Source organism: Stegastes partitus, unplaced genomic scaffold (genome assembly GCF_000690725.1).
Source record: "Stegastes partitus isolate 25-593 unplaced genomic scaffold, Stegastes_partitus-1.0.2 Scaffold1302, whole genome shotgun sequence".
In the NCBI taxonomy this organism is placed as follows: Eukaryota; Metazoa; Chordata; class Actinopteri; family Pomacentridae; genus Stegastes; species Stegastes partitus.
In genome coordinates this window covers 56,870-79,938 of record NW_007579033.1, presented here as the reverse complement: position 1 = coordinate 79,938, position 23,069 = coordinate 56,870, and the positions used below count along the sequence as shown (strand labels likewise).

The window sequence follows — 23,069 nt, the reverse complement described above, 5'->3', positions numbered from 1 at the left end:
CCACACACACCCTCAGTCTGATTGGACGCACTGACTTTTACTAGCAACACTCCGACTGTCAGATTCAATAATCGGCTGCAAAATCCTGCACGTGTGTAATATGTGGCTGTGCATTTAACAAGTGCCAGCTTCAATTTATGGATTTACTGTGATGTGTCACAACCTCGTTTTAAATGTGGGGAAGTTAATAGTCGGCTACAAGCAGTGGTTTCTGAGTGAAACACTGCAAAGAGACCCTTCATATAACATTTTTAGATGTACACAAATGGGCTAGATGCTGTGGTCACCTGGTGTTTTCAAGGAAAAGAGGGGAATCTGGTTTAAATTTAACTTGGATGGCTCTACTATGAGGCCACATTTGACATTCCTGTCTGGTTTCAGACTACAGGACTGTTTCTTTTACATAATTTTTTCTTATTTGGAAGCCATATAATGAGCAAAGTAAGCAGTCAAGAGCATAACTGAGCAGTTCCAGCTTGAAACTGCAGCACACTGATGACAGTAACAAAAACATAGATACAGAATTTCAGGGTTTCATGTCTGACAAGCCTTAGGAATCAATCCTGTCAACTTGTGAGGTAAGTCTTTTTGGTTCAAACATAAACAGCTAAATTACTCCAATCGTACAACTTGCCATTGTGTAATGTACAGTAATTTTAGTGTTTGAACAGAGTTGTGGGTAAGCTGGTGTTTTTGAGTTTGATGGATTAGCGGAGACAGAAGTAGAGACTATGTAAATCTGCTAGAGGAAGCAACTGTGTACATTTACATCTAAGCCATTTAAGGGCTGGAAAGAATTACTTTAATGGAAAACTTCTGCATATGTACCTTTGATACACAGGGACGAGTTTTTATGGGTTTATTTACTGACCGTAGAGGGACTTAACAAAAGACTGTGTTTATCTTCTGCACACAAGCTCCCCTGAGCAATAAGAAAAGCTGAACTCCCTGTTATTTCCTGTCATACCTGGCACTCGTGACAGCTGCTGACACAAGTCCACTCCGAGTGCTGCAGCCCGCTGGAGGAGGTAACCCCAGGAGTGCATCTGCACCTCGTATCCCAACAGGATGTCCGGGTCAAACCTGATCAGAACACAGCATGTTAGCACGGAGACATCATTTATGAACGATATACATTCCCTCCACTTGTGAGAAATGCAACCTTTACAACACAAGCAATTAGAAAGACAGCTCAGGATCCAACTGTGCTTCAGTGAGAGCATGATGCAGACACAGACCTCCTAATGATGGCGATCAGCTCCTGAAACAGCATCTTCTCCTCAGCGGTGTACGTCACCTGCAGCCCAGAGATGCCCGACCTGACCAGCAGCGGTGCTGTTTCTCTGCGACCTGCTGAGAACGTTTAAACACATTCATCAGTCGGACTAAGTAGAGAAAAGCAATCATCACATGAATTTTCCACCTTAATAACTTTTGAGTACTTGAGAAGAAACTGCTGTAAGATAGAACTCAAGATTGAAATGCAAAGTGAAACTGACATCTTCTTGTGCTGTAAATAAGTAAGACTTTACCTTGGCTACAACTTTGATGGTCCTTGTCCACCACAATGGCGCCCGTCAACTGGGTGCCGTCTGCATCCGGCAGGGGACCGTCGGAACTGAGGCAGTAGAATAAGGCACATATGGGGTCGAACTCAGGATCAGGTTCGAGGTCACGGCGGGTTCTTGCATGGAGTTCCATGCCCATCAGCGTTAGGTGCTGGACCTGAAGAGGAAAAACAAAAATCCATCCGAAGCTAAAAAACGAAGGCTGAAAACACATCTATCAAAGATGCACATCAGGTCACCCTCTACCTATTATTGATATTCTTTCAGCTCTGCACTCAAACAAACTCTAGATTTTCCTTGTATCTTCTACAATATGCCCTGACTGCATTTATCTGATCAGATATCTAGATATTGGCTTAGCTTTGAACATTTCAACCCTTCCTAACGACTGCTTAATATTTCAGTGAACTAGTACATTAATGTTTTTCTGATGAAGTCTCTCTTGATGAGAGCTCCATTAATGCCAGGAATATAAAACAGAAATCCAGACAGACTGCGTGAGCTCCCATGGATAGGATTTAGTGCTGAAAATCATCCACTTAAACATAAGTTGAAGTGTTTAAGAGCTACTCCAGCAGTCGAATCTGCTACGTCTGAAACCCTGAAACCACAAATCCTGCCAAACCTTTGTCTCTAATGTTTTCCAACATTCTCTGTCTTCTTCTCAACTTTCCCTAAACTCCAAAATACAGGTGCAGCTGAGGGAAACTACAGTTTTTCCAGATGAAAAGGAATGTGGGGGATTTGAAAGGTCTTGTGTAAGACTAAGATAACAAGTCCTGAAGACATTTTTTGACCAGTTACTCAACTCATACAAATTCTAAGAAATGCAGGGACTTATAGGTTTAACTATTTAGGCTTTCTCACACATTTAACCCTCTGAATCCTAAAACTAGCTGGTAGGTTTGAAAGGCATGCTATCTTTTTAAAAATCACTAAAAAAATTGCACCATTTATCAGAGCCAGAAACCCTGAAACCTGAAAAACATGTCTGATTTTCAACTATCCAACAGTCATTAAACTAAGTGTGAAAAGCATTTCTGTCAGGAAAAGTAACCAAATCTAAACTTAAAGTCATGATAATTGTGAGAATCACTTCATTTTACGTGTCTTGATAAATTAGTTCTTGATAACTTGACTGTGTAAATTCCAAGTCACATGACAAAAATTCAGGGACATATGTGTTTAGACAGCAGATGGGACACGAGTATAGGGACAAATCTAAAAGTAAGTTCTAAAATATCTCTATTATATAGTGTAACAACTTTTTCTTAGTATTGGTAACACCTGAGCACCTGTAAAAATATTGCACCTGTTGATTGGAGGTATCTCAATATTTGTAACAAAAAAAAAGGGTTAGGTTTTTGAAAATCTGTCTCGTGAGGGCTAGGTTTACTTTTTTTTTTTTTTTTTCTTCAATTATGGAATTGTAACATTGTTTTACAGACATTTTTGAGTTCTCTGTACAACTAGCCATTGGCTGTGATGTTTCCATAAAAGACTTTATGTTATACCAGAGATAATAAAAAAAACAAACAAACAAACAAAAAAAACTGTTCTGTTTAGGCCAGCTAATTCCGGTTTGTGTTTCTCTTGTTACAATTCATTTGAACAGATCTGAACACAGCAAATATATTTGGACACTGAGACATTTTAAAAGAACTGGTCTCAACCAAAGTGCTTGTGACGCGAGTGTGAGTCAAACCCAATCTGACATGATGACTGGGAATAGTCTGCAACGTTTTTTGGTTTGTTTTTTTGGTATCTGTGTGTTTATTTGGTGTAGACAGAGGACACAACATCTGCAGCTTGGAAGTGAACAACATTTAAGCAGACAGGACCTTTCTTTTGTGCTTTCTTTTTCTTAGTTGTGTACTTTTGTTGGCTTGAATTTTTTTTCTTTGTGTGAAGAAGCTGAACCAAGAGGAAACCACAACAAGGCATCCAACACCTCATCTGGCCAAGAACAAACAAGTTATGGGCTTGAAAACGCCCTGAGGTGCAGCTCACCTCATGCAGAGCTTTGGCATCCTGCAGGTTCTGCATGCTGACTTTGAAGCCGTACGAGTTGGCTATACTGGGCCCTTCAATCTGAGAGTTATCTTTCTTTGGCACATTCAAAGCAGCAAACTGGTTCTGTGGAGGAAGAAGAGGACATGAGAAATGTTGCAGTCAGGAAGACAGCACAGGCTCAATTTAAATAAGCAGACTGAGAGAGGGACCAACACTGCTACATGCACAGGTCAAGACCAAGATTTTAAAGTTGGCTCCCTGGGCTTTGATGTGTTGAGAGGTCTAAAAAAAAAAACCCAATCAAACACTTGCGCTCTGACCTTCATCTGTGTGGTCAGCAACACTCTTCTCAGTGGATCCGCCTGACTTCTCCTCCTCTGCTGGATTCTCTGAGAAACAGGATCGTCTGCAGCGAGCAAAGCAGCAGCATGAATGTTAATGACAAGACTGCATGGAATTAAATCAAAAAATAAGTCAGCTGTGACAAATCCTCACTTACTTGTCAATCATTTAGATATTTTTAGCTGATGTGACAACATCACAGATGACAGATTAGTGCTGTTTTCTTACCCTCAGATATGGGCGTGCTGCACACTGGTTCAAGATCTTCCTTGCTTCTCCGCCGCCTCCTTAAGAAGGGGGTGCTGTGAAGGAGGTGAGGACTGGCCCTCCCCTCCTCCCTGTCACTGCTATGGGGAAGTGAGGGACTGCGGCTCCCTCCTAGTCTCTCCAGGGAATTCGAGAGCCGAGGGGATAGTGGTTCTGGAGAGTTTTCGCTTGGCCTGTTCTCGCTGAGACGGTCTGGGCCTGAGGGGCTGGCCTGACAGGACTGCTGCCACGGAGGCAGCTCTGGGGAATCTGGAGAAGTGGTTTTATCATCATCATCCTCATCTTTTTCTTTGTCCTCCTGCTCAAGAACCACACTGCCTTCATCTGAAACAGGACTTGTCTCTGTGGATTTACATTGCGAGCCTGAATTAACTAAAGGTGATATGATTAAAGACAGGTTCCGTTTCTTTCTCCTTTGAGCCCTGATACTGGAAAGGTTCCCGCACAGCTCAACCTTCACTGCCGGGCAGCTGGAAGCAGCTGGCTGCTCAGCTCTCTCTGAGTTCCCCTCCTCCACATCCAGCCCAATCCTCCCCTTCGTCTCTCTCCTCCCTTTCTGTAAACTCTCATACTGTTTCCTGGCTTCTAGCCACAGCTGCACACGCTCGCGGCTTGGTGGGTTTTTGCAGGGCAGCAGGACGACCTTCTTGTCACTGGATGAGGATTGGTCAACCTCTGCCGGCTCTTTAGTCGTCTCTGGGGCCTCGGCTCCCTGGGAACATGAGGTAATAGTGGCGGCTGGATGCGTCATAGCTGAGAAGGCCGTCTTCCAGAAATGGAGGCCCTCCAAAGACAAGTCTCCATTGAACTCTGAGAGCTCCTTAGTTAATCTGGTGCCCACCGTTAGCTTACGGCCGCCAACCTCCCTGAAGAAAAGACAAGGGAATATGATTAGTTCACCTATTTACATTTTATAAATTACTATAATTCATCACAGCTCCACAGATGGAAAATTATGCTAACTGGTATAATGAATCACCTGGAACATATTTATCAAGTAAAGGCCTGTAGATGGTATTGAGCTTAGCCAGACCAATACTGGACTTGTTAGGATTTTTGAGGATATGGGAGTTGAAAAATAGATGTCAACAGTTCCATCTGGAGTTTTAGCAAACAAAAAATCAGTTTACTATTATTTGCCAGAATGCAGTGAGAGTGTCTGAGAGGTCTAACAAATATTTTAAATGCAATTCCGTAATTGCTGGATGTTTTTTAATTTTACATTAATGTTCAACAGCTATTGTTTTCTTCTTCCTTTTTATGTTGCTATTTTTGTGGATACACCTTCACTGCTAACTGTCAATCAAAAGAACAGGATGAACCCTACAGTAGGACTGTGTTGTGTTGCATCACCTGCACATGCATTATTAAACCAAGGTGGGGATCAACTTCTAAAGATGTGGCTCCTTGACACTAAACTCTACAGGTGACTTTAACCCTCTGAACCCCAAAACCCACCAGCAGATTTGACAGGCCTGCTGTCCTTCAACAAAACTACAGCATTTTTAGAAGCAAGACACTGTGAAAATAAAAAGCATAGTCTGATTTTCCACTTTCCGACAGTCCTTGAACTAACTATCTGTCAAAATTAACCAAATCGAAGCTGATAACGTCCGAATTCTGATATGTCATTAAAATCACTTTACCCTACATCTCTGAATAAATATGCCAAAAAAATAAACTGTTTGTAGTAATCAGATTCTGTTAAAAAACAAAAATCTGCACTCCTCTCCACAATTGTGCAGCTGTGATCAACAGCCAACTGACAAAAATTAAGGAACTTTTCAGTTAAACTCAGCTGAACTGCAAACTGTGTCAACAGAGAGCAGATAGGAGACAAGTATGGAGCCAAAGTAAACATTCAAGTAGTAGAATAGCAGTAGTATGTAGAGCCGCCGGCTTTTTTAGCATTAGTAACTCCTCTGGACACTTGGAAAAAGTGCTGTACATGTCGATTCCTTTTTTTTTTCTTTTTCTTTTTACAAAATAAATGATCAAAGAAGTGCAACTTAGGTTTTTGTCTTTAGTATGAACATAAATTTATAATTGAGTTATACTGCACAGAAGAGCGGTGCAGGACTTTATACTGTAGTGAAAAATGAACCCACAGTGACTATGAATGTGACAGGCGCAAAAGACACTCAGAAACGGAGTTACTGTTCTGAGGGTTAACTACCAATTTACTTAACTGTGGGCACAGATAGACTGTCTATGGGAAGCTAAAATCAGCTGATATCTGCCATTCTGAGGAGCTGGATTCCATTTCTGGTATAGAAAGCTGTTTATTCTATGTACATTCAGTCCCCAAACAGGCTATTTATGTTAAAGATAGAATAAAAACCACTGTTGTTGCTGCTTGTACTGCTGGTATATAGAGTCTTACATTGGTTTTCCTGGAGCATCAGAGGGATCACTGCAGAAGGGCTCCTGGAACGTGGCCTCTGACATCTCCAGGTCCAGCAGGGTGCTCAGGATCTCGTCCCGGCTTGGAGGGGACATGAGGGGCTTCAGAATGTGAGCTCCACCTCCAGCGCCTCGCTGCAGCTGGCTTGCCCTCACCTGCGATAGCGAGCTGATGGAGCGTGGAGAGCTACTGGGTGTTGTGGACGTTAGCCCATCGATGCCCTCCAGAAGCTCACCTGTGGGCGAACCCTCGTGGTCGACGAATGACGCAGAGCTTAAAGACAGTGGGATGACGGGGTCGAAAACTGAGAAGAGCAGCTCTTTTCTCTCACAGTGGAAGTCCTGAAAGGGGCTGAGACTGTGGGCTTTACCTAAAGAGAAGTCCCACTCTCTGCTCCTGGTTTTCTCAGACTCGAGCAGCGTGAGATTCGTTGCAGACTCCCCGTTCTCTGGTCTATCGAAGAGTTCAGGGCTGACGGGTCTTGCTTTCTGGCAGTCAGATCCTCTTTGAAGATCCTCTACAGAATTAACCAGCTTATCAAGTTTCTTCTCAAAGCCCAGTGCCTGAGCAGAAACAGCCTCCTGGCTAATATCACTCAGGAACTTAGCAGGTAAGTTTTTATCAGTCAGGACAAACTGACTGCCGCTATACGGACTGGAGAACTCTGTCTGATCAATGGCGTTTATATCGAAGGTGTAGTTGTGTGGGAGCTCTGGTGACAAGCTGTCCTCCATGAAGCAGCTGTCCAGTCCTGGCTCTGACAGGAAGAGGGGGCAGTCGTCTGACATGTTGCCCTCCTGCTTCACTGATAGATCGGGCTGAGTGCTGCTTGTCTTGCCCTTCTTTGCTCTGGGTTTTTTATCCTTGGGAGTGTTCGACTTTGGGGCCCTGGGTTTCCGAGGAGCTGTGGAGGGGGCTCTTCTGGATTTAGCAGGTTTAGCTGTGGGACTTAGAAGGGCTGCTGCCTGAGCTATGGCAGTGGAGTGGCTGTCTGTACCGACCACCTGCATGGGAAGGGCCTGTCCCTGCTGCCTCTTCTGGAGAAGTTGCTTCAGGACAGCCAAGCCAGAGGGGGTCTCAGAGAGAGTAGGGATCTCCCCGTTCTTCGGGCCTGAGTGTGGGGAGACTGCCGCTGGCTGAACACCTTTACTTTGTTCCTGTGAGGGTCGTACAGCTGCTGGAGGTGGAGAAGCCACTAACTCCTCTTGTGAAGATTCTACCTTTACCGCAGTGGTCTGGCAAGCTTGCTGCTTCATCTGAGCTGGTGCTGAAATGCTTTGGTTGACCTCCATAATGGAAGTCTCACAGTCCTCAACCTTTGGTTCTATAAACTGGGCTGCTGAGTTGGATTCTGGTGCAGATGGAGTCTGGGACTGGCTGTGGCTATCTGTGCTCACTGGCTGCTGAAATGGAGGGACCTCCTGAGAGGAATTCTCAGAGTTAGGTGACTCATCTTCTGGGAAAAGGAGCTGGGAGTTGTCTTTACTTAAGTCATGGTTTTTAGGTTCCTCGCTTTTCTTTTTCCGAGACCTTCTCGGTCTTGTAGTGGTTGCAGAACTGTTTACAGTATCTTCAGCCAGACTTTCAGCTTTCTTTCTCCGCCTTGAAGCAGCAGCACCACTTTGTTTTGATTTCTCTTTTTTGGCCTCTTCTGCCTCTGGAGGCTTCATAGCAGTCTTGTTTACTTTCCTTTTAGTTTCTGTGGACTTCTTAGGTTTGGCAGTTTGACACTTACTTTGTGCTGCTTTGGTTGAAGTCACTGTGTTTGGCTTGTGATAAGCAGAACTAAGACATGGGTCACTGAGTGGATTTATGAGCTGTTCTGAACCCCCAGTGTCCATCAGAGGGTCACTTGGGGACCAACAACGCGGAGGCGTTGACTCTGTGGGGCTCGGGGATCTATCAGAGAGGTAGCCCAACTCTACCATGACATCTGTGTACTCAATGTCATGATCTTCTGCTAGCTCACAGTAACATGGCCGAGGGGGCGGTAGAGAGGGCAGGATTAGGCCTCTTTGACAGCCTTTAGTCCTTTTGACTCTTTCGCTCTGTTTGATGCGAGGTTTGGACGAGTTGCTGACCACTTTCTTGTTCGTGGAGTTGACCTTTGCCTTTCTTTTGGGGTGTTTTTTGGCCTTTGGCTCAGTGATGGGAAACTTGACGGCAGTGGATTCTGGCACTTTGGGCCAGAAATCCTTGAGAGGGGCCAGTTTGTTGTACTGCTCTATCTTGTCTGGTGTCAACAACACCAGCTGCTCCTCTGAATTTACTTTGGACATCTTCACCAGCATGTTTTTCTGTCCTTTGAACCTGTTGATAATAATGTATTTGATGATGATCGGAGGCTCCTTCTTGCGTCTTTTCTGGTATTTTAGCTCCTGCCCGGTTGAGACGTTGCTGTCCTTGAGCCGTTCTTTAGTGCCTGCTGGGTTTTTAGAACGAGTGACAGCTGAGTGTTCTCCATCCTCACCATCGTAGTTCATCTTCCGTTTGGCTCTCAGGGTGTATTTACTCCCAGGCAGCGCTGATGGTTTCGTACAGGTGACTTTAGTGGATAAATCTTGCGTTGGGCTCAACCTGTCCTCTACAAAGTCTTTAGATTCCTCAGGAAAAGAGGACTCAGAGGAAGGCAAATTGGGCCCTGAAAGTGATCCTGTTTGCTCGTTTACAGACCTCTCCTCACTTTCTGACTCCTCTTTTACAATTGGCTCATCTTTAATTGGCTCAGCCTCTTCCATTGGTTGATCTTCTGAAACTGGCATCTCCGTGTCTGCGGTCACTGGACTAGGAGGTGTGACTGAGGGGAGGCCAGTGTTAACCTGGCTGTCAGAGGTAGAGCTTTGAACGATCTTTAATTTGTTCCTATGTCCTGCCATCCCTAACCTTTTTTTGTTCATCTTTAGCTTAGACCTGCGAGGCTGCACCTGTTCGAGCTTGCTGCAGCTATCGGTTAGCTTTTTGTTTCCAGCTTTCTTCCTGCTGAGGCAGTTGGAGAGAATGACGCTGGGGAAGAACTTGTAGTGTGCCTCTTGCTGGGCCACGATAGTCCTCTCAGTCTTATTTTCCTGATAGTCTTCGTACCTGATTTTGAGTTCGCCAACATCTCCCTCCTCACTGTCCTGGCCCATTTCTTCCTCCTGAGGATCAAGAAACTCATCCTCCTTCATGGGTGACGGGGCCGAGGCGATGTTCCTCAGGATGGGGCTTTTACTTTCCTTTGTGCTCAGCTCCAGCTCCGTCTTAGCTGAGCAGTTTCTCAGCTCTGAGTAACAGAGAGAGAAGGTCCTGTGGTTCTGAAGAATGGACAGACAGTTTGTTTCTACATTCTTTATGCTGCCGTACTTCTTCCTGTTCTTCATGACTTTTCCATTACCAAACGGGAAACTTTCTAGATCTGTTTTATCCAAAGCTATCGAGGTTTTCTTGTCGTAGGTGTACAGGGGTCGTATGTCCTCTTTGTCCACGCAGATGGGAGACGCCTCGGGGTGATTGGCTATTTTACATGGGATGGGGTGCTTAACTGGCAGGATGTAGGGGATTTCTTTATTAACCTTGAACCCTGTTGAACATTCACTGCTGCTGTCCTGGCTGCTTTTTAACTGAAAGTGCTTGTCAAGAGGTTGCTCCGTGTCCAACACATGAACCGGTCTGTGCTCAGGATGTTTGCACTCCAGGAGGATCTTAGCTGAGGAAGGTGACTCCAGGTGGACAGTCTCCACAGGGAAGGGATTTCTTTTCCCCAGCATCTTTTCCGCGACTATGAGTGAAGACTGCGTCATAGAGCCGCTGTCTGTTAAAGATGAATCTATGGATACAACAGAAAAGAAGAAGAAGGAGCTCAGTTAGTGTTTATAGCTCGATCAAATTTCTGTTGAGCAGTAACATTTGTAGAGGTTGATGGAACTGAAATTGCTTCACAGATGAATGACAAGCTGACAATAAGGCAGCTCCAATGTAAACAGCAAAAAATTTAAGTAAAAAAGTAAAGCAGTTGAGACTAGTGAACACAGGAAACAAAAATAGTGAAAAAGTAAAAATAAAACCAGTCTAAATTGTTTCTATAAATAATGAGAATAATTTAAAAAAAAAAAAAAAAAGGCCTGAAAATCACTACCTTAAAAGAAGAAGCTCTACACTTAACTGAATTGCAAACCTTTACCGTGACAATTCCTACCGCCTATTCCCAATTCTGACATTTTAAAAAAATCAGTCGTTTCACATTCTTGTCTTTTATCTCTGATCCTAAGCTTTGTCCCTCAGTCTTTGTATCTCTTGGTAATGTAGTTGCAATGCTATTGGTTCAGCTGAGATTATGATCTGACACTGGAAAACACTTATGTGTGGAATGATAAATTACAGCTCATATACAGCCGCATTGATAACTGATGATAAAAGCCAAACTTGTGTGCAAATGCAAAAAGTTATATAGCGCTGAATAGTTATCAGCATATAATCGCAGCAGCCCTATGTGAGTAAAATGAGAATTATTTATAATATGCATACATAAAACTTAATATTAGATTAATATTGCTTCTGGGCCTGGTCACACTGTAACACCCATTTCTTTCTGCAAATACGGCTTTTTTGTGAGTGTTTATGAAGGGCTATGAGGTAATATAAGAAGTGGCGCAGCTGTACACACATCAAATGCATCTATAAGCGTACTAAACCTGCACTGATGAAGAACAAGCATGGCAGTTCCCTGAGAAATATGCTCAGATCTTCATCTGATTATTTATTGTTAACTTTAATACGATTATGTTTGCAGCCTGTAACCCACTATGAGAGGATATACTTCTACTGCAATACATAATTCTTTGATATCTTTGCACATTGTTAGTAAGTGGAAACCTCTGGGGCTGAAAAATGAAGCCAATGTGAAAATGTCAACAACTGCAGTTCCTCAAAATGCCACTTGAGGCTGCTGAACAAGTGAGTCAATCGCCAAAGAACTGGTGTTAAAATGTCCAACTTTACAGCAGAAATAAACATGTTTAGAGCCTGTTGACAGTTTTTTGTTCCCAGTAACTGTACAGGGGGTGGATTTTTATATAACTCAACCATGTAAATTGTATTAAGGCTTAAAATTAAGTATAGTTAAGAGCGAGACTGCTTTGAGTTACTGCTTTGAGTTGTTCGCCCCGTCATAGGCCAGTTCTTGGCCCTTTGCATGGCCCTTTTCAGCTTCACTTCCTTGCTCATTTTTGAACTAGCCAGAGTTAGAAGAAATCTGGTATTGCCAAAAAAGGTAACAGCTGGAGCCACCATACTGAGGTTGAAAACTGCTTCAGAAGAAATCTAGTGGTGACCAAGGAGGGTTTGTCCATCTTTATATACAATCAGTGGTGACTGACTTCTGCGTTCAATGTTTCAAATTACTGAGGTGGGCTTCTTTGTGGTATTGCAGAACTTTTTAGATGCTTTTTATGATAAAGCAACGACATGTTTTTAAATATATATTTGCATGCAAAGAAAGTGGGGGTAAAAAGTGAAATTATACTGTTGATGCAGCTGTTACAAAAAAACAATACAAATGGTGCAAATACTCTGGTACACTCATGATGTCAACTGAACAGAGTGAAAAGCGCTTGACTTTCACTAAGTATGAATCTCTGTCTTCATATCTCTAAAGACTATTAATAGTTTTTTGATAATCACCCCCACTCCAGGGAATCAATTACAATCATGGAGTCTATAACAAATAGCATGTCCTTCATAAAAATCTAAAAATTAAAAAAAAAAAAAAAAAAACAGGTGCTGACCCAACTTTTTATTCTGCAGCAGCTGCTGGATCCATGTTCTGATATCGTTGATTGAATATGAATCAGCAGGGGATGCAAGATGGGCGTCAAAGCAAACTGACATTTCAGTACATCTTGGCGTAAGATGACTCACCGCTGCTCTCGTCTGCCGCCCCGTCGAGCTGGGGGATGGACAGGTTGGCGAACAGAGAGCTGTTCCCGCTCCACTCCATGTCTTCGTCACAGGAGTCCTGCTGCTCGTCACTGAAGCCGTCCTCTGCCTCCTTCATACCGGGCCTGAGCACACAGACAGGACGCTGATTTAACAATGCACAGGCACAAACAGCTCAGTGTCGACGAACGTTCTCTGATCACTCAACAAACGCATCTAATTTATCCTGATGTTTGCATTGCATTATACCTCCTAAACTGGGTAAACACTGCACTGATTAGACCAGATTCTAATCCTAAGTTTCCATCTCATGTAGTGCTGGTTGTTGTTTAAATTTTTTGACACTGCTGTCAAAATGATACCTACAAATAAAAACCAAAACAATCCTTTTCTAGGCAAAAAGACTTGGTTCCCTTACATCTAGTAAAACAATCAAAATATGAAAAACGTGTATGGATAAGGTATACAAGTTTAAAAGTAGTATATTCGTGATCAAAATTTAAACCCATCTAATCACAGAAAGAGACACCAAGCTTACAAATCTAACCAGACATTCAACTTCAGCTTTCAGTCTTGACAATCAGCTACACAGTTTGTCCCAAAAAAGGACGAGGTTTGATATATTTAGCTTTTGTTTGCTTTTCAACTGAGCTGTTTGATGCAAATTATAGTGTAAAAGGGCAAAACAACAACAAACTGTTCCAGTAACAAAAGGAGTTCCCTCAAAGTTCCCAAAAGCAACAGAGACAAACTTGCCTCGGTGGGGATGAGCCCTCCGGAGGCTCGTTGTCCCACCGCTGTGACATTACTACGCTGAGCTCTGCCTCCTCCTTGTCCAGCTCTGGCCCTGCTTCCTCTTCATCGCTGTTGTAGTGGTAACTCCTGGCACCAGAGAGGGAGCGTGACTGGGAATTCTGCCGAACGGGGGTCCTGCAGAAACCATCGTTCTCCAGGCCTGCCAGCAAATCGATGATGGTGTGGTCTTGGCTGTTGTCTGCCACAAAAGACGACAAAAACAAACCATTTAAAAGACATTACGTCAATCAGCTGCAAGCAACAATTTCAACAACAGCGTCATCTGAGTCTAGACCTTTAACCTACTGTGAAAATGAAGGGATGATGTAAAAATGGCATGGTGTTTTCGTTAAACACCTTGAATTGAAGCTGAAAGTCTACACATCTTTGTGATCATCTCTGTTTGTAAGAATTCAGTTATGTCAAATGGAGCATTTATAATCAAAGTAATTTAGGTGCTGCATAAGAACAGTGGAAGGAGCTAAGGCTACAAGCTTAAGGCAGATTAAAACAGTGCATTGTTATTGATGAACTCCATGGCGTTTGGGTTTATTCAGATTCATGCATTTACTTTGAGAGGGAGATTTCCTTTAAAACTTACACACTGACCACCTCAGAGAGCATTTTCATATTAATGTAGGCAACCAAAAATGCTGTATAAGTTATAGCTGCCAACCTTTGAGTAATATAGTGTAATAACTAATCCCAATTAACTCTATTCCAACAGAGGTGTTGTGGTGTACATTTCTACTGCACAGCACTGATGTACAATCAGACTGTATATGGAAGACTCATCGGGAGAAAAATGTATCCTGATGCAATCTGATCACAAACGTGAACTTGTGACAGCTAACAACATCTGGACAAGCCAGGAATGTTAGAAAGAAGTGCTGTGGACAGATGAGATTTAAACTAAGGAGGAAAAAAACATGAACGGCAATAAAAAAAAGCACCTTGCCAGCTGTGAAGCAGTGGTTCGGGAAAAATTGCATGTATAGAGGGATGAGTGGATTGCACTTAATATTCTGGACGCAAATGTTGTATCATCAGTTGAGAAATCCATCCATCCATTCATTATCTATATATCACTTAATCCTCACTATAGGGTCGCGGGGGCTGGAGCCTATCCCAGCCAACTCAGGGCGAAGGCAGGGGACATCCCGGACAGGTCACCAGTCTATCACAGGGCTACACTTAAAGACAGACAACCAAGCACACTCACATCCACACTTACAGACAATTTAGAATCACCAATTAACATGTTTTTGCACTGTGGGAGGAAGCCGGAGAACCTGGAGAGAACCCACACTGCACGGGCAACATGCAAACTCCACGTAGAAAGATCCCAGGTGTCCTCAACGGGAGGCGAACCAGTGACCTTCTAGCTGCAAGGCGACTGTGCTAACCACCGAGTCACCTTGCCCCAGTTGAGAAATGGAAAATGAAAAAAGTTTATCACAGAACCAAGATCCTAAAAATTCAGGAAAGGAAAGACAACCTAAAGCTTCTGGAGAGGACTAGCAGGCTGCTGACCTGTCATTACTAAAAATCTTAAAGATGTTTGAGTGCAAGACAGACTGAAATGATTTCAGCAGATTAAGTATGTATGAACAACAAATAGTTTTAAGGGTGATGTTAAAAGAGCAGACAGTAGGAAAACAAAGTGAACAGTCCCTAGGTGTGTGATAACGTTTTATTAGGTGGCTGCCTTACCGAGCAGGGGCGAGTGGCTGGACGTCTGGGAGAGTGGGAGGAAAGTCTGACTGTTCTCCAGGAGACTGAGGATGGCCTCTTCATCAACGACAGCCTCCTCGGGGACTTTACCACTGCTCCTCACAGAGTCTGCAGACAGGGAAAGAGAGAGACAAAACTACTGTCAGGATTTCTGAAACGTCACACTTTGCTGACTGAGATAAGTTGAAAGAAAAAAAAAAAAAAGAGGTTCAGCATTGGGTCAATGTGTGTGTGCCACTGCTGTCTTTGGCAGTTTCTATGCTCCTTCAGGAGACTTGGCGGAGAAAGTGTCTGCAGATTAGACTAATGCTAATCATACTGTGTCACGCTTTCAGCCTCTGACTCGGTGGAAGTGATAGATAAGTGGAAACAAATGTCACTTTCACCAACTACCTTTCCTGCTGAACACACAGGTCGAAACAAATGCACTTCAATGGCAGGTCCAACTGAGAACTGGTATAATCATACTGCAGCGTTAACATTTTGACATATCACATAGAAAGAAAAGGGAAAGATAAACAGAAGTGAGGAAACATAGCACACACGTAAGAGGGATTTGGATAAAAGTAATGGATGAAACTAAAATCTCAACATTACTTTGATTTGAATCCTTCCTATGTGACTCAATCTATCTTGTCATCATCTCTCTAAATTCTAAGAAACAAAAAACAGTTAGAAACTTCAGTATCACTGCCAGCATTTGTTCTGAAATTTCTACTCCAGTCTTACGTTAGCTTACATATTTTTATGTTTATTAATATACAGCACTTATATCTATTTGCTTCTCTATTAGGCACTGCATTCACTCTGATGATACAAGTTTTTCTGAATAAAATCTAGCACAAAAACCCTTTTAGGAATAAAAAAAACCTTATCTTATTTTATAATATACGACACAGCCCCACAGTGCTGTTTCTCTGGGTAAAATCTGATTCTGAACTATGAATATGTTCTTAAAATGGTGCCCTGCGGGATGTAATTGCAGGAGCGTAAATCCATCTTAAGTTTGTATAACTCACAATGACTGGGATGTCATTTTGTCATTACAAATATATGAAATAACTTCCCGTGATAGAGTGCGCTTTCTGAGGCACCCAGCATTTTTCCTCACCTGGCTCAGAGTCCCTGTGCATCTCCACGGCATTAGCAGGAGTACACGGGGGTCCGTCTGAGGTCGAGGGGTCGAAGTGGAGGGTAAAGTCATTGAAATCCTCTTGGTCCTGCCCATCGCCAACAGACAAATCTTGTGTCCTGCGCAGAGAAAGACAGAAATTAAGACTATTTCTTTGTAGTCTGCATAGATTCTCAGGCATACAGGTTACGGTAATACCAGGAGCTTTAATTAAAAGCAACCGGACTCAAGCATGATCAAGGATTTTTTGATCTATTTGTTCAATAGTGCAGATTTTGCATCAACAGCATGATGAGAAATTACAGTGAAAATTTCAATTTAAATGTGCCAAAAAATGTGCTGCAAAAGGGTTGATGGGCAATTTTTCAAACAATGTGTCAGAATTAAACTGCTATATCAATTCAAATTTTACAGATACTATTTTAAATATGCATAATTTATGATAACAAAAAACTTGCAGGCAAATCAGAGAATGTCGAGCAGAAGGGCCCTGATGATTTAAGCTGGAATAACCCAAAGGCTTCTTTAGTTCTGAACTGATGAGATTTTACTGAAGCTCCAAGGATATTTCTTTGTAGGTTCTTTCAGTCAGATTGGAATTAAACATCCAGTCAACACAAGTCCACAGATCAAATGCATGAAAAACACCTGAACTCCGCTGCTTCAGTTTTACACTTGCAGGATAATGACGGACCAATTTTCACATTTTAAGGAATGATGAGTGTTAGGAGGACGGTGGATTGGGGGTAAGCACCGTCACCTCACAGCGAGAAGATCACCAGTTAGGACGCCTGGGATCTTTCTGTGTGGAGATTGCATGTTCTCCTTGTGCAACGTGGGTTCTCACCAACTTTCACCCACAGGCCAAAAACATGCTGAGGTTAATTGGCGATTCCAAATGGTCCATAGGTGTGGTTGTTTGTCTCTCTGTGTAGCCCTATGACAGACTGGCGACCTGTGGAGGGTTTCCCCTGCCTTCGCCCTAAGTCAGCTGGGATGGGCTCCAGCCCCCTGTGATCCTAGTGAGGATTAATTGGTGTATAGATGATGGATGGATGGATGGATGAGTGTTAGGAGCATTGCATGTTTGGCTGCTACCTGAATCACAAAGCAGAGGACCTTCTGGTATCTGCCCTCGTGCAGTCATGTTTTATTAGCATCTCTTTACTGTGAGTCTTAATCAGGGGAAGTGCTGTGTTTACTGTGTGTGTGGCTGCATAAGTGTGGAGAGTCTCCTGTCTGTGAGTGTGTGTGTGTGTGTGTGTGAGAGCGTATGAGTGTGTGCAGCTAAGTGGTGTTTGTCTCTGTGTTGGAGAGGGAATATGAATGGAAAACGGGCAGGCAGCCAACTGAGCTTTGTATCCCTCCAGATCGCTCTCAGCTACAAGCTGCCTATCACGCTCCCTTACCCATGCTGCCCCGCTGCATCGCCTAGCAACTCACCACTTAGTGACTCTGAAATATTGAAATGTAGACCAGGCAGGCGGCCGCCGCTTGTGAGTGGAACAAATTTCACAGAAATGGTCATAAAAAAAAAGGGGGGAAAAAAAAAAATTAATTCCATTTTAGGTGCTACTCCTGAACTGATCCCAGCCGTGTCTGCAGGCAGGCTTTTCAGATCTGACTAAGCTTGAAGATTAGAGCCTCATGCCCAAGAGGTTGCAGGTTTAAATCCCACATTGAGCAGGAGAGGGTTGAATATGATATACACCTCAAGATACTGCTTTGACCCCCTGTTGCTGGTGTGACTGCAGGCACGCATGGTCAACTTTCACAGGATAAATTCAAGCCCCAAAACACATTCTGATGAAATATGCTGAAAACAGTGCGGGGCCGCTGCACAGACAGACAGGTGAAGCTGCATAACACCATGTCTGAGTCCAGCAGTAGCCCAGAGGAATAAAGTAAACACTCCTGTGGAATCAAGCCAGATGGAAACGCAGCGCTGGTGGAGGATACACACACAAAAATAAAAAAGATCAGACAAAATACTCGACTGCAAGTCACAGCCTCATGTGCACCCTTTCACTCACTTTAAATGATGAATGAGCAGCACCTGGCAGAAGGCCTGATAAATGATGAATGGTTCTCAGACGTGATGAATGATGAAAACATGGGTGTAAATATATGAAATCAATGATTCTGGGGTTTTTCACAGCTGACATCTTGCTGCTCCTCCAGAGTCAGAGGTTAGGCTCACAGCGCGAGAAATTTTGCTGCAGTCTCATTGTCATTCGGAGAGTTGGTTCTGCCGGGCTGTATAAGGAAAGGGCTCCAGAGAGTCAGCGTGCACGTGCCACTGTCTGGCTGCCTCTTAATTAGTCTGCGAGCTAACGACTTTAGAGGCAGCGAGGGAGGGAGCCTGGCGGGCGTCGGGAGATTACTGCAGCGATTAACACATTTCGCCACCAAGCCACGCCCCTCTCGCCTCCTTCAGCGGCGTTTGAATGATGAAGTGGAGGAAAGAAAGAAAAAAACAGGAAGCAGAATAGAAAGCAAGCGTCACCTTCTACTGTACATCACTGCCCTGAAGTAATAGAGAGCCTTAATGACTCCCACCCTCTCGATTTATAAATATTTCAATTTGCACATCGCAATATCTGATGAATGAATGATAAAGTCAGAGTCAAAAGTTCATATTTCACCAATTACAACATTTCAATTAAGACTACTTGTTTGATGAAAAAAATAGAAGCATGTGCATGAATCACTTATGCGTCATGATGGTTTAAAAGCACATTTATTGATAAGCAAAACGGAACCTGTAACTGTAGTTCCAGTCAACACCACTGCAGTTACGCTACTTGCTAGGACAATACCATGCTAAATAATAGAAAAGTATAACTTCGGAACCAGTCGCAAAACAAATCAGTGTGTCCATAAGATGATTATGCACAAATCAAAGTACAGGAATTAGAAGAAACTCACTGACGACATTACTGGATAGTTTACCTCATTATGTCTTTCAAAATAAAGGTGAAAAAAGGATTCGTTTTTTGTTAACTAGTCACGACTGGCAGACATCTACAAATCCTGATGAGGCATTGCAAGTAAACTCATCAATGCAGATTCCTTAGATTTGTTTTTACAAGCAACAGGGACCATTTGCAGCTTTAAACTCTAATTGTCTGAGCCCCCTGGTGGACAAACTATATCACTGATTGTTTCTTAATAATCTCAAACCTACTTTGGAATTTCTGTACTGCTGTTTCTTGTTACTTGTTGCTTGTAACATATAAAGACACTGATAGAGCTGTAACAAACTCACTCTTCGAAAAGCAAAAGACAAAAGAAACCCAATTGCTTGATTCTGGATTCATAAGGAACACAGTGAGCTTTAGGTAGGGAGAATGGATCCACGTATCAGGTTATGAAGGGCGGTCTGCAGTTCAGACAGAGTGTTGGACCTTGAAGATGTTTAGTCTTGCAACCAAGCCACATTGCTATTTCCTATATTCTGTGAAGCAGAGAGTTAAATAGGTGGAAGTAAGGAGGAATAGGAAGCAGAGCAAGAAATCAAGGTAAGGACAAGGATCTAGGATGGCATATTTTTAAAAAAACAAAAACAAAAAAATTGCATACATGTGATTAACCCTCCGAACCCCTAAACTTTACCTTTAAAAGAATGTTTAATTGCCAAAATGTTTCCCCTTTATTACAGAAAAAAACTGTACAGCAGGAAGAATTATTAGATCAAGTTTTCTGACGGTCCTTGAACTAATCATTAAAAAACTGAACAAAAATGAAGTGTTGAAAAAGAAAAAAAACTAAAGAGTTTTGGGCTCCTCGGCACAACCAAGAAGCCATAAGTGACTCAGCTGTCATGTGACTCACTAATAGTCACATGACAGAAATTCATGGATTTTTCGGTTGAACTGCAGGCAGTGTTTACACAGAGCAGATAGTGGACGAGTATGGAAACAATGGAACAAAACATACTTGAGCAATAAAATAATGCAGCATGACTGAAAAACGATACACAAAAGAGCAAGATGTTGGAAGACCATTCAGCATGGTAAAATACGTCTCGGCAGTTGAGGTACATAGTAGTGGGAGCCTGCAGAGGTTGTAAAAATCTAAGTAGTAAATATTTATAGTATTTAGAGCCATGGTTTTTTTTCTTCCACTGGTGGTACAACCTGTGGGCACTTGAAGAAATTTTGTACATTCTGTTCAGAAGTTGTTTATTTATTTTTATTTTTTAAAAATTGCATAATCAAGGTAATTCCACAAAAAACACCCAGAGCCTGGGGTTCAGAGGGCTAAACAAGTGGTCATATTGGCATATGTTGCATGCTTTCACCTAAAAGCTTTCCGTCAGATATATGGATTGTGGAGATCAATTATTTGACTGGTAAAGGATCAGGAGACCACAATCTTCAAGGAACATGGCCGAATATCAGAACGAGAGACGGACTAGAAATCGCAGCAAAATGCCCGTGTGACAGAGGGAAAAACTAAAAACACGTGAGCTCACCAAAAAATGAAAAAGCATGAAAGTGAAAGGAAATGAGAAATTTCCAACAAAGCCTGCAGTGCCAGGAGAGACACTGAGAATGCAGCAGCAACAGTAGCAGCGCATAATAGAGTAAGGCAAAGCCAACAGAAAGGAAGTGACAGACTGTGTGTGAGTATTAACAGAGCGACCGACTGAGGCAGCCAGGCATCGGGAGAGCAGCCAGCGAGCCGTGTGTGTCCGTGTGTGAGTGCTCCATCACTCAAGACGCTCCACACCGAAAAAGCCCACACTGCTCCCACACTGCACCGCTCCACTCCTCTGTTCCCGCTTGATATCGGAGGCCAGTGAATAGGAGCCATCTGGATCTGATGCAGCAGCACGCACGGCTGCTGGGCCAACTGTACTTTTATTTATAACAGGAAATACTTTCTGGCTGTACATCGTAGGAGTGGGGAGGGAGGGGTGTGTAACCTCAGCGACATCGTTTCACCCCCTCCTTCCTTTCTCCGCTACATCTGTTCTGACTTCACTTTCTCCATCCTTTTCCCTTCACATTTCGTCCAGCCTCTGCTCTCCCCTCCCTCACTGCCCTGAGAAGAAAGAGGAGGCGGACACAGACGCTGGCACGAAGCTCAGGAAAACTGAGGACATGCAGCAGCTTCATTACAGTTCAATACAAAGAATTAAAGATGAGAGAAAGTTGTTATTGATGTGGTCTGCCAGGCTGTAGGAGTCTTTTCTCGTTGAGGCTGGAAGCATCTTGTGCTTATTTTCAAAGATTGTTTCCAGCCCTGTGCCATCTCCCCTGGATTTCCTCAGGGACGTGGGACAACCATCCGACACTGACCTCCAGTTTCATCATTTACCCCTAAATGTCTGCTGAGCACTTCACCGCAAAGACAAATCAGAGGAAGGATTAGGAACTTACACGTCAAACTCGTTCTCTTTCAGGATCTCCTTGAATCTCTTCAGGAAGATTTTCTCGCTCTCTGTTGAAGTGACAAAACCGCGATCTGGAAGACATCAGACAAATGTGTTCAATATTGCGTTGTGTCATTCCTGGGAACAGTCAGAGTTCCAGAGGTTTTCCAGACACCAAATTCTTAGCTGCAATTAAAACATTTTGGTCTGTAATCGTAGGGTAATTTTGCTGTCAGTCAACTTCAAGCAATTGATCCCAATAACAAAAAGAGACTGTACTTGTGCATTCCAGGCCAGTTCTTGTCTTATTTTCATTGCAAGGTATGATCTGTGCAGACCTGGATATTATAGTTTCATTTCCTTACTTTTCAGACCTGGGAACCTTGTTTGTGCTTGGATGTAGGTCTGAAAGCAAATATTTTATCACAGCACAGCAGATTAGCCTGTGACTATTTATCACCCCGTTTCCATGACAGCTCCCTGTGTGTGGGGATAACTCAGAGTTTGGCGAGATTAAACTTCTTGTTTGTGGTAAGAAGACAAACTTGTATCACCAATCACATGGACAGCACTCACAGAGATGATTCCCTGAATTTGTGGAGGTAATGGAAAACTCAAAAGTTGTCTTCCACTGGAAAGAGAGCTCAGCAATAAAACTAAGACAGATGCCTCAGCTGGATAATAAGGAGCTTGACATGATGGAACAATAGCTAGCCACAAAAGAGTTTGTACAGCCTCCAAACGCTGTCATGCACAAAGGCTGGTACCATTGAAATGAGAGATGCCACCCACATTAAGCGAATCTGAAAAACATCCACTCTCATCTGGCAGTCAACTTAAACAATATTACAAATTTCCACAACTTATGTAAAGGTTTAAAGTCGCTAATGTCATACATTTGATCATCATATCAAACACTTGTGGTAACACTGTATTCACCAAAGTAATCTCTGACATCTGAGAACACAAAAATGCTGCTGCAGTTAAGTTTTAGCAAGAAGATCAGACAAACAAATCAACAGTAAGCTGTGATGAATGTGTACAATTAAGAGAAGCCATTCTCCATTGTGTTATATGAATATATTCATTACCCATTTGAACCCCGAAACTTGCTGGAGGGGGGTTGAAAAGCACATTGTCTTTAAAAAAAAAACTGTCAAAATAACATCATTCATCAGCGCCAGAAACTGTACATACAGAAAAAAACAGTTCAGTTTTCAACCGTCCGATGGCCTTTGAACTAATGAGTGATGTTCAGATCTGTTGGGATATTAGCGAAGCTGAAGCTTAAAATTATGATATTTTGCCAAAATCACTTTATTCTACATACCTCATTCAAAAATAAAAGCTTTGCATCAGACTTTGTAAAAAACTAAATGAGTCTGTGCTTTATAACGTAACCAAAAAGTCATCAGTGTTTCAGCTTTGACAGCTACTAACTATTCAACTGAAATGTTTACTGTACGAAAACCAATTAAAAATCAGAGTCTTGGAATAGTTTGTACACACACAATGTTTTCC

General features: G+C 42.8%; 1 protein-coding gene across 1 annotated transcript in view; it reads right to left on the bottom strand.

Annotated features, from left to right (window-relative positions):
* Nucleotides 1–23,069, bottom strand: part of rev3l (REV3 like, DNA directed polymerase zeta catalytic subunit) — a 90,846-nt gene that overhangs the window by 17,362 nt on the left and 50,415 nt on the right. The window contains exons 8-19 of the mRNA XM_008298289.1: nt 21,556–21,640; nt 16,148–16,287; nt 15,016–15,144; nt 13,264–13,501; nt 12,490–12,632; nt 6,574–10,399; nt 4,152–5,056; nt 3,902–3,987; nt 3,579–3,704; nt 1,533–1,725; nt 1,239–1,353; nt 968–1,083 (exon numbers count right to left, since the gene is read on the bottom strand). Coding sequence (XP_008296511.1) covers nt 968–1,083; nt 1,239–1,353; nt 1,533–1,725; nt 3,579–3,704; nt 3,902–3,987; nt 4,152–5,056; nt 6,574–10,399; nt 12,490–12,632; nt 13,264–13,501; nt 15,016–15,144; nt 16,148–16,287; nt 21,556–21,640 — 6,102 coding nt within the window. The remainder of the gene's footprint in view (nt 1–967; nt 1,084–1,238; nt 1,354–1,532; nt 1,726–3,578; nt 3,705–3,901; nt 3,988–4,151; nt 5,057–6,573; nt 10,400–12,489; nt 12,633–13,263; nt 13,502–15,015; nt 15,145–16,147; nt 16,288–21,555; nt 21,641–23,069) is intronic.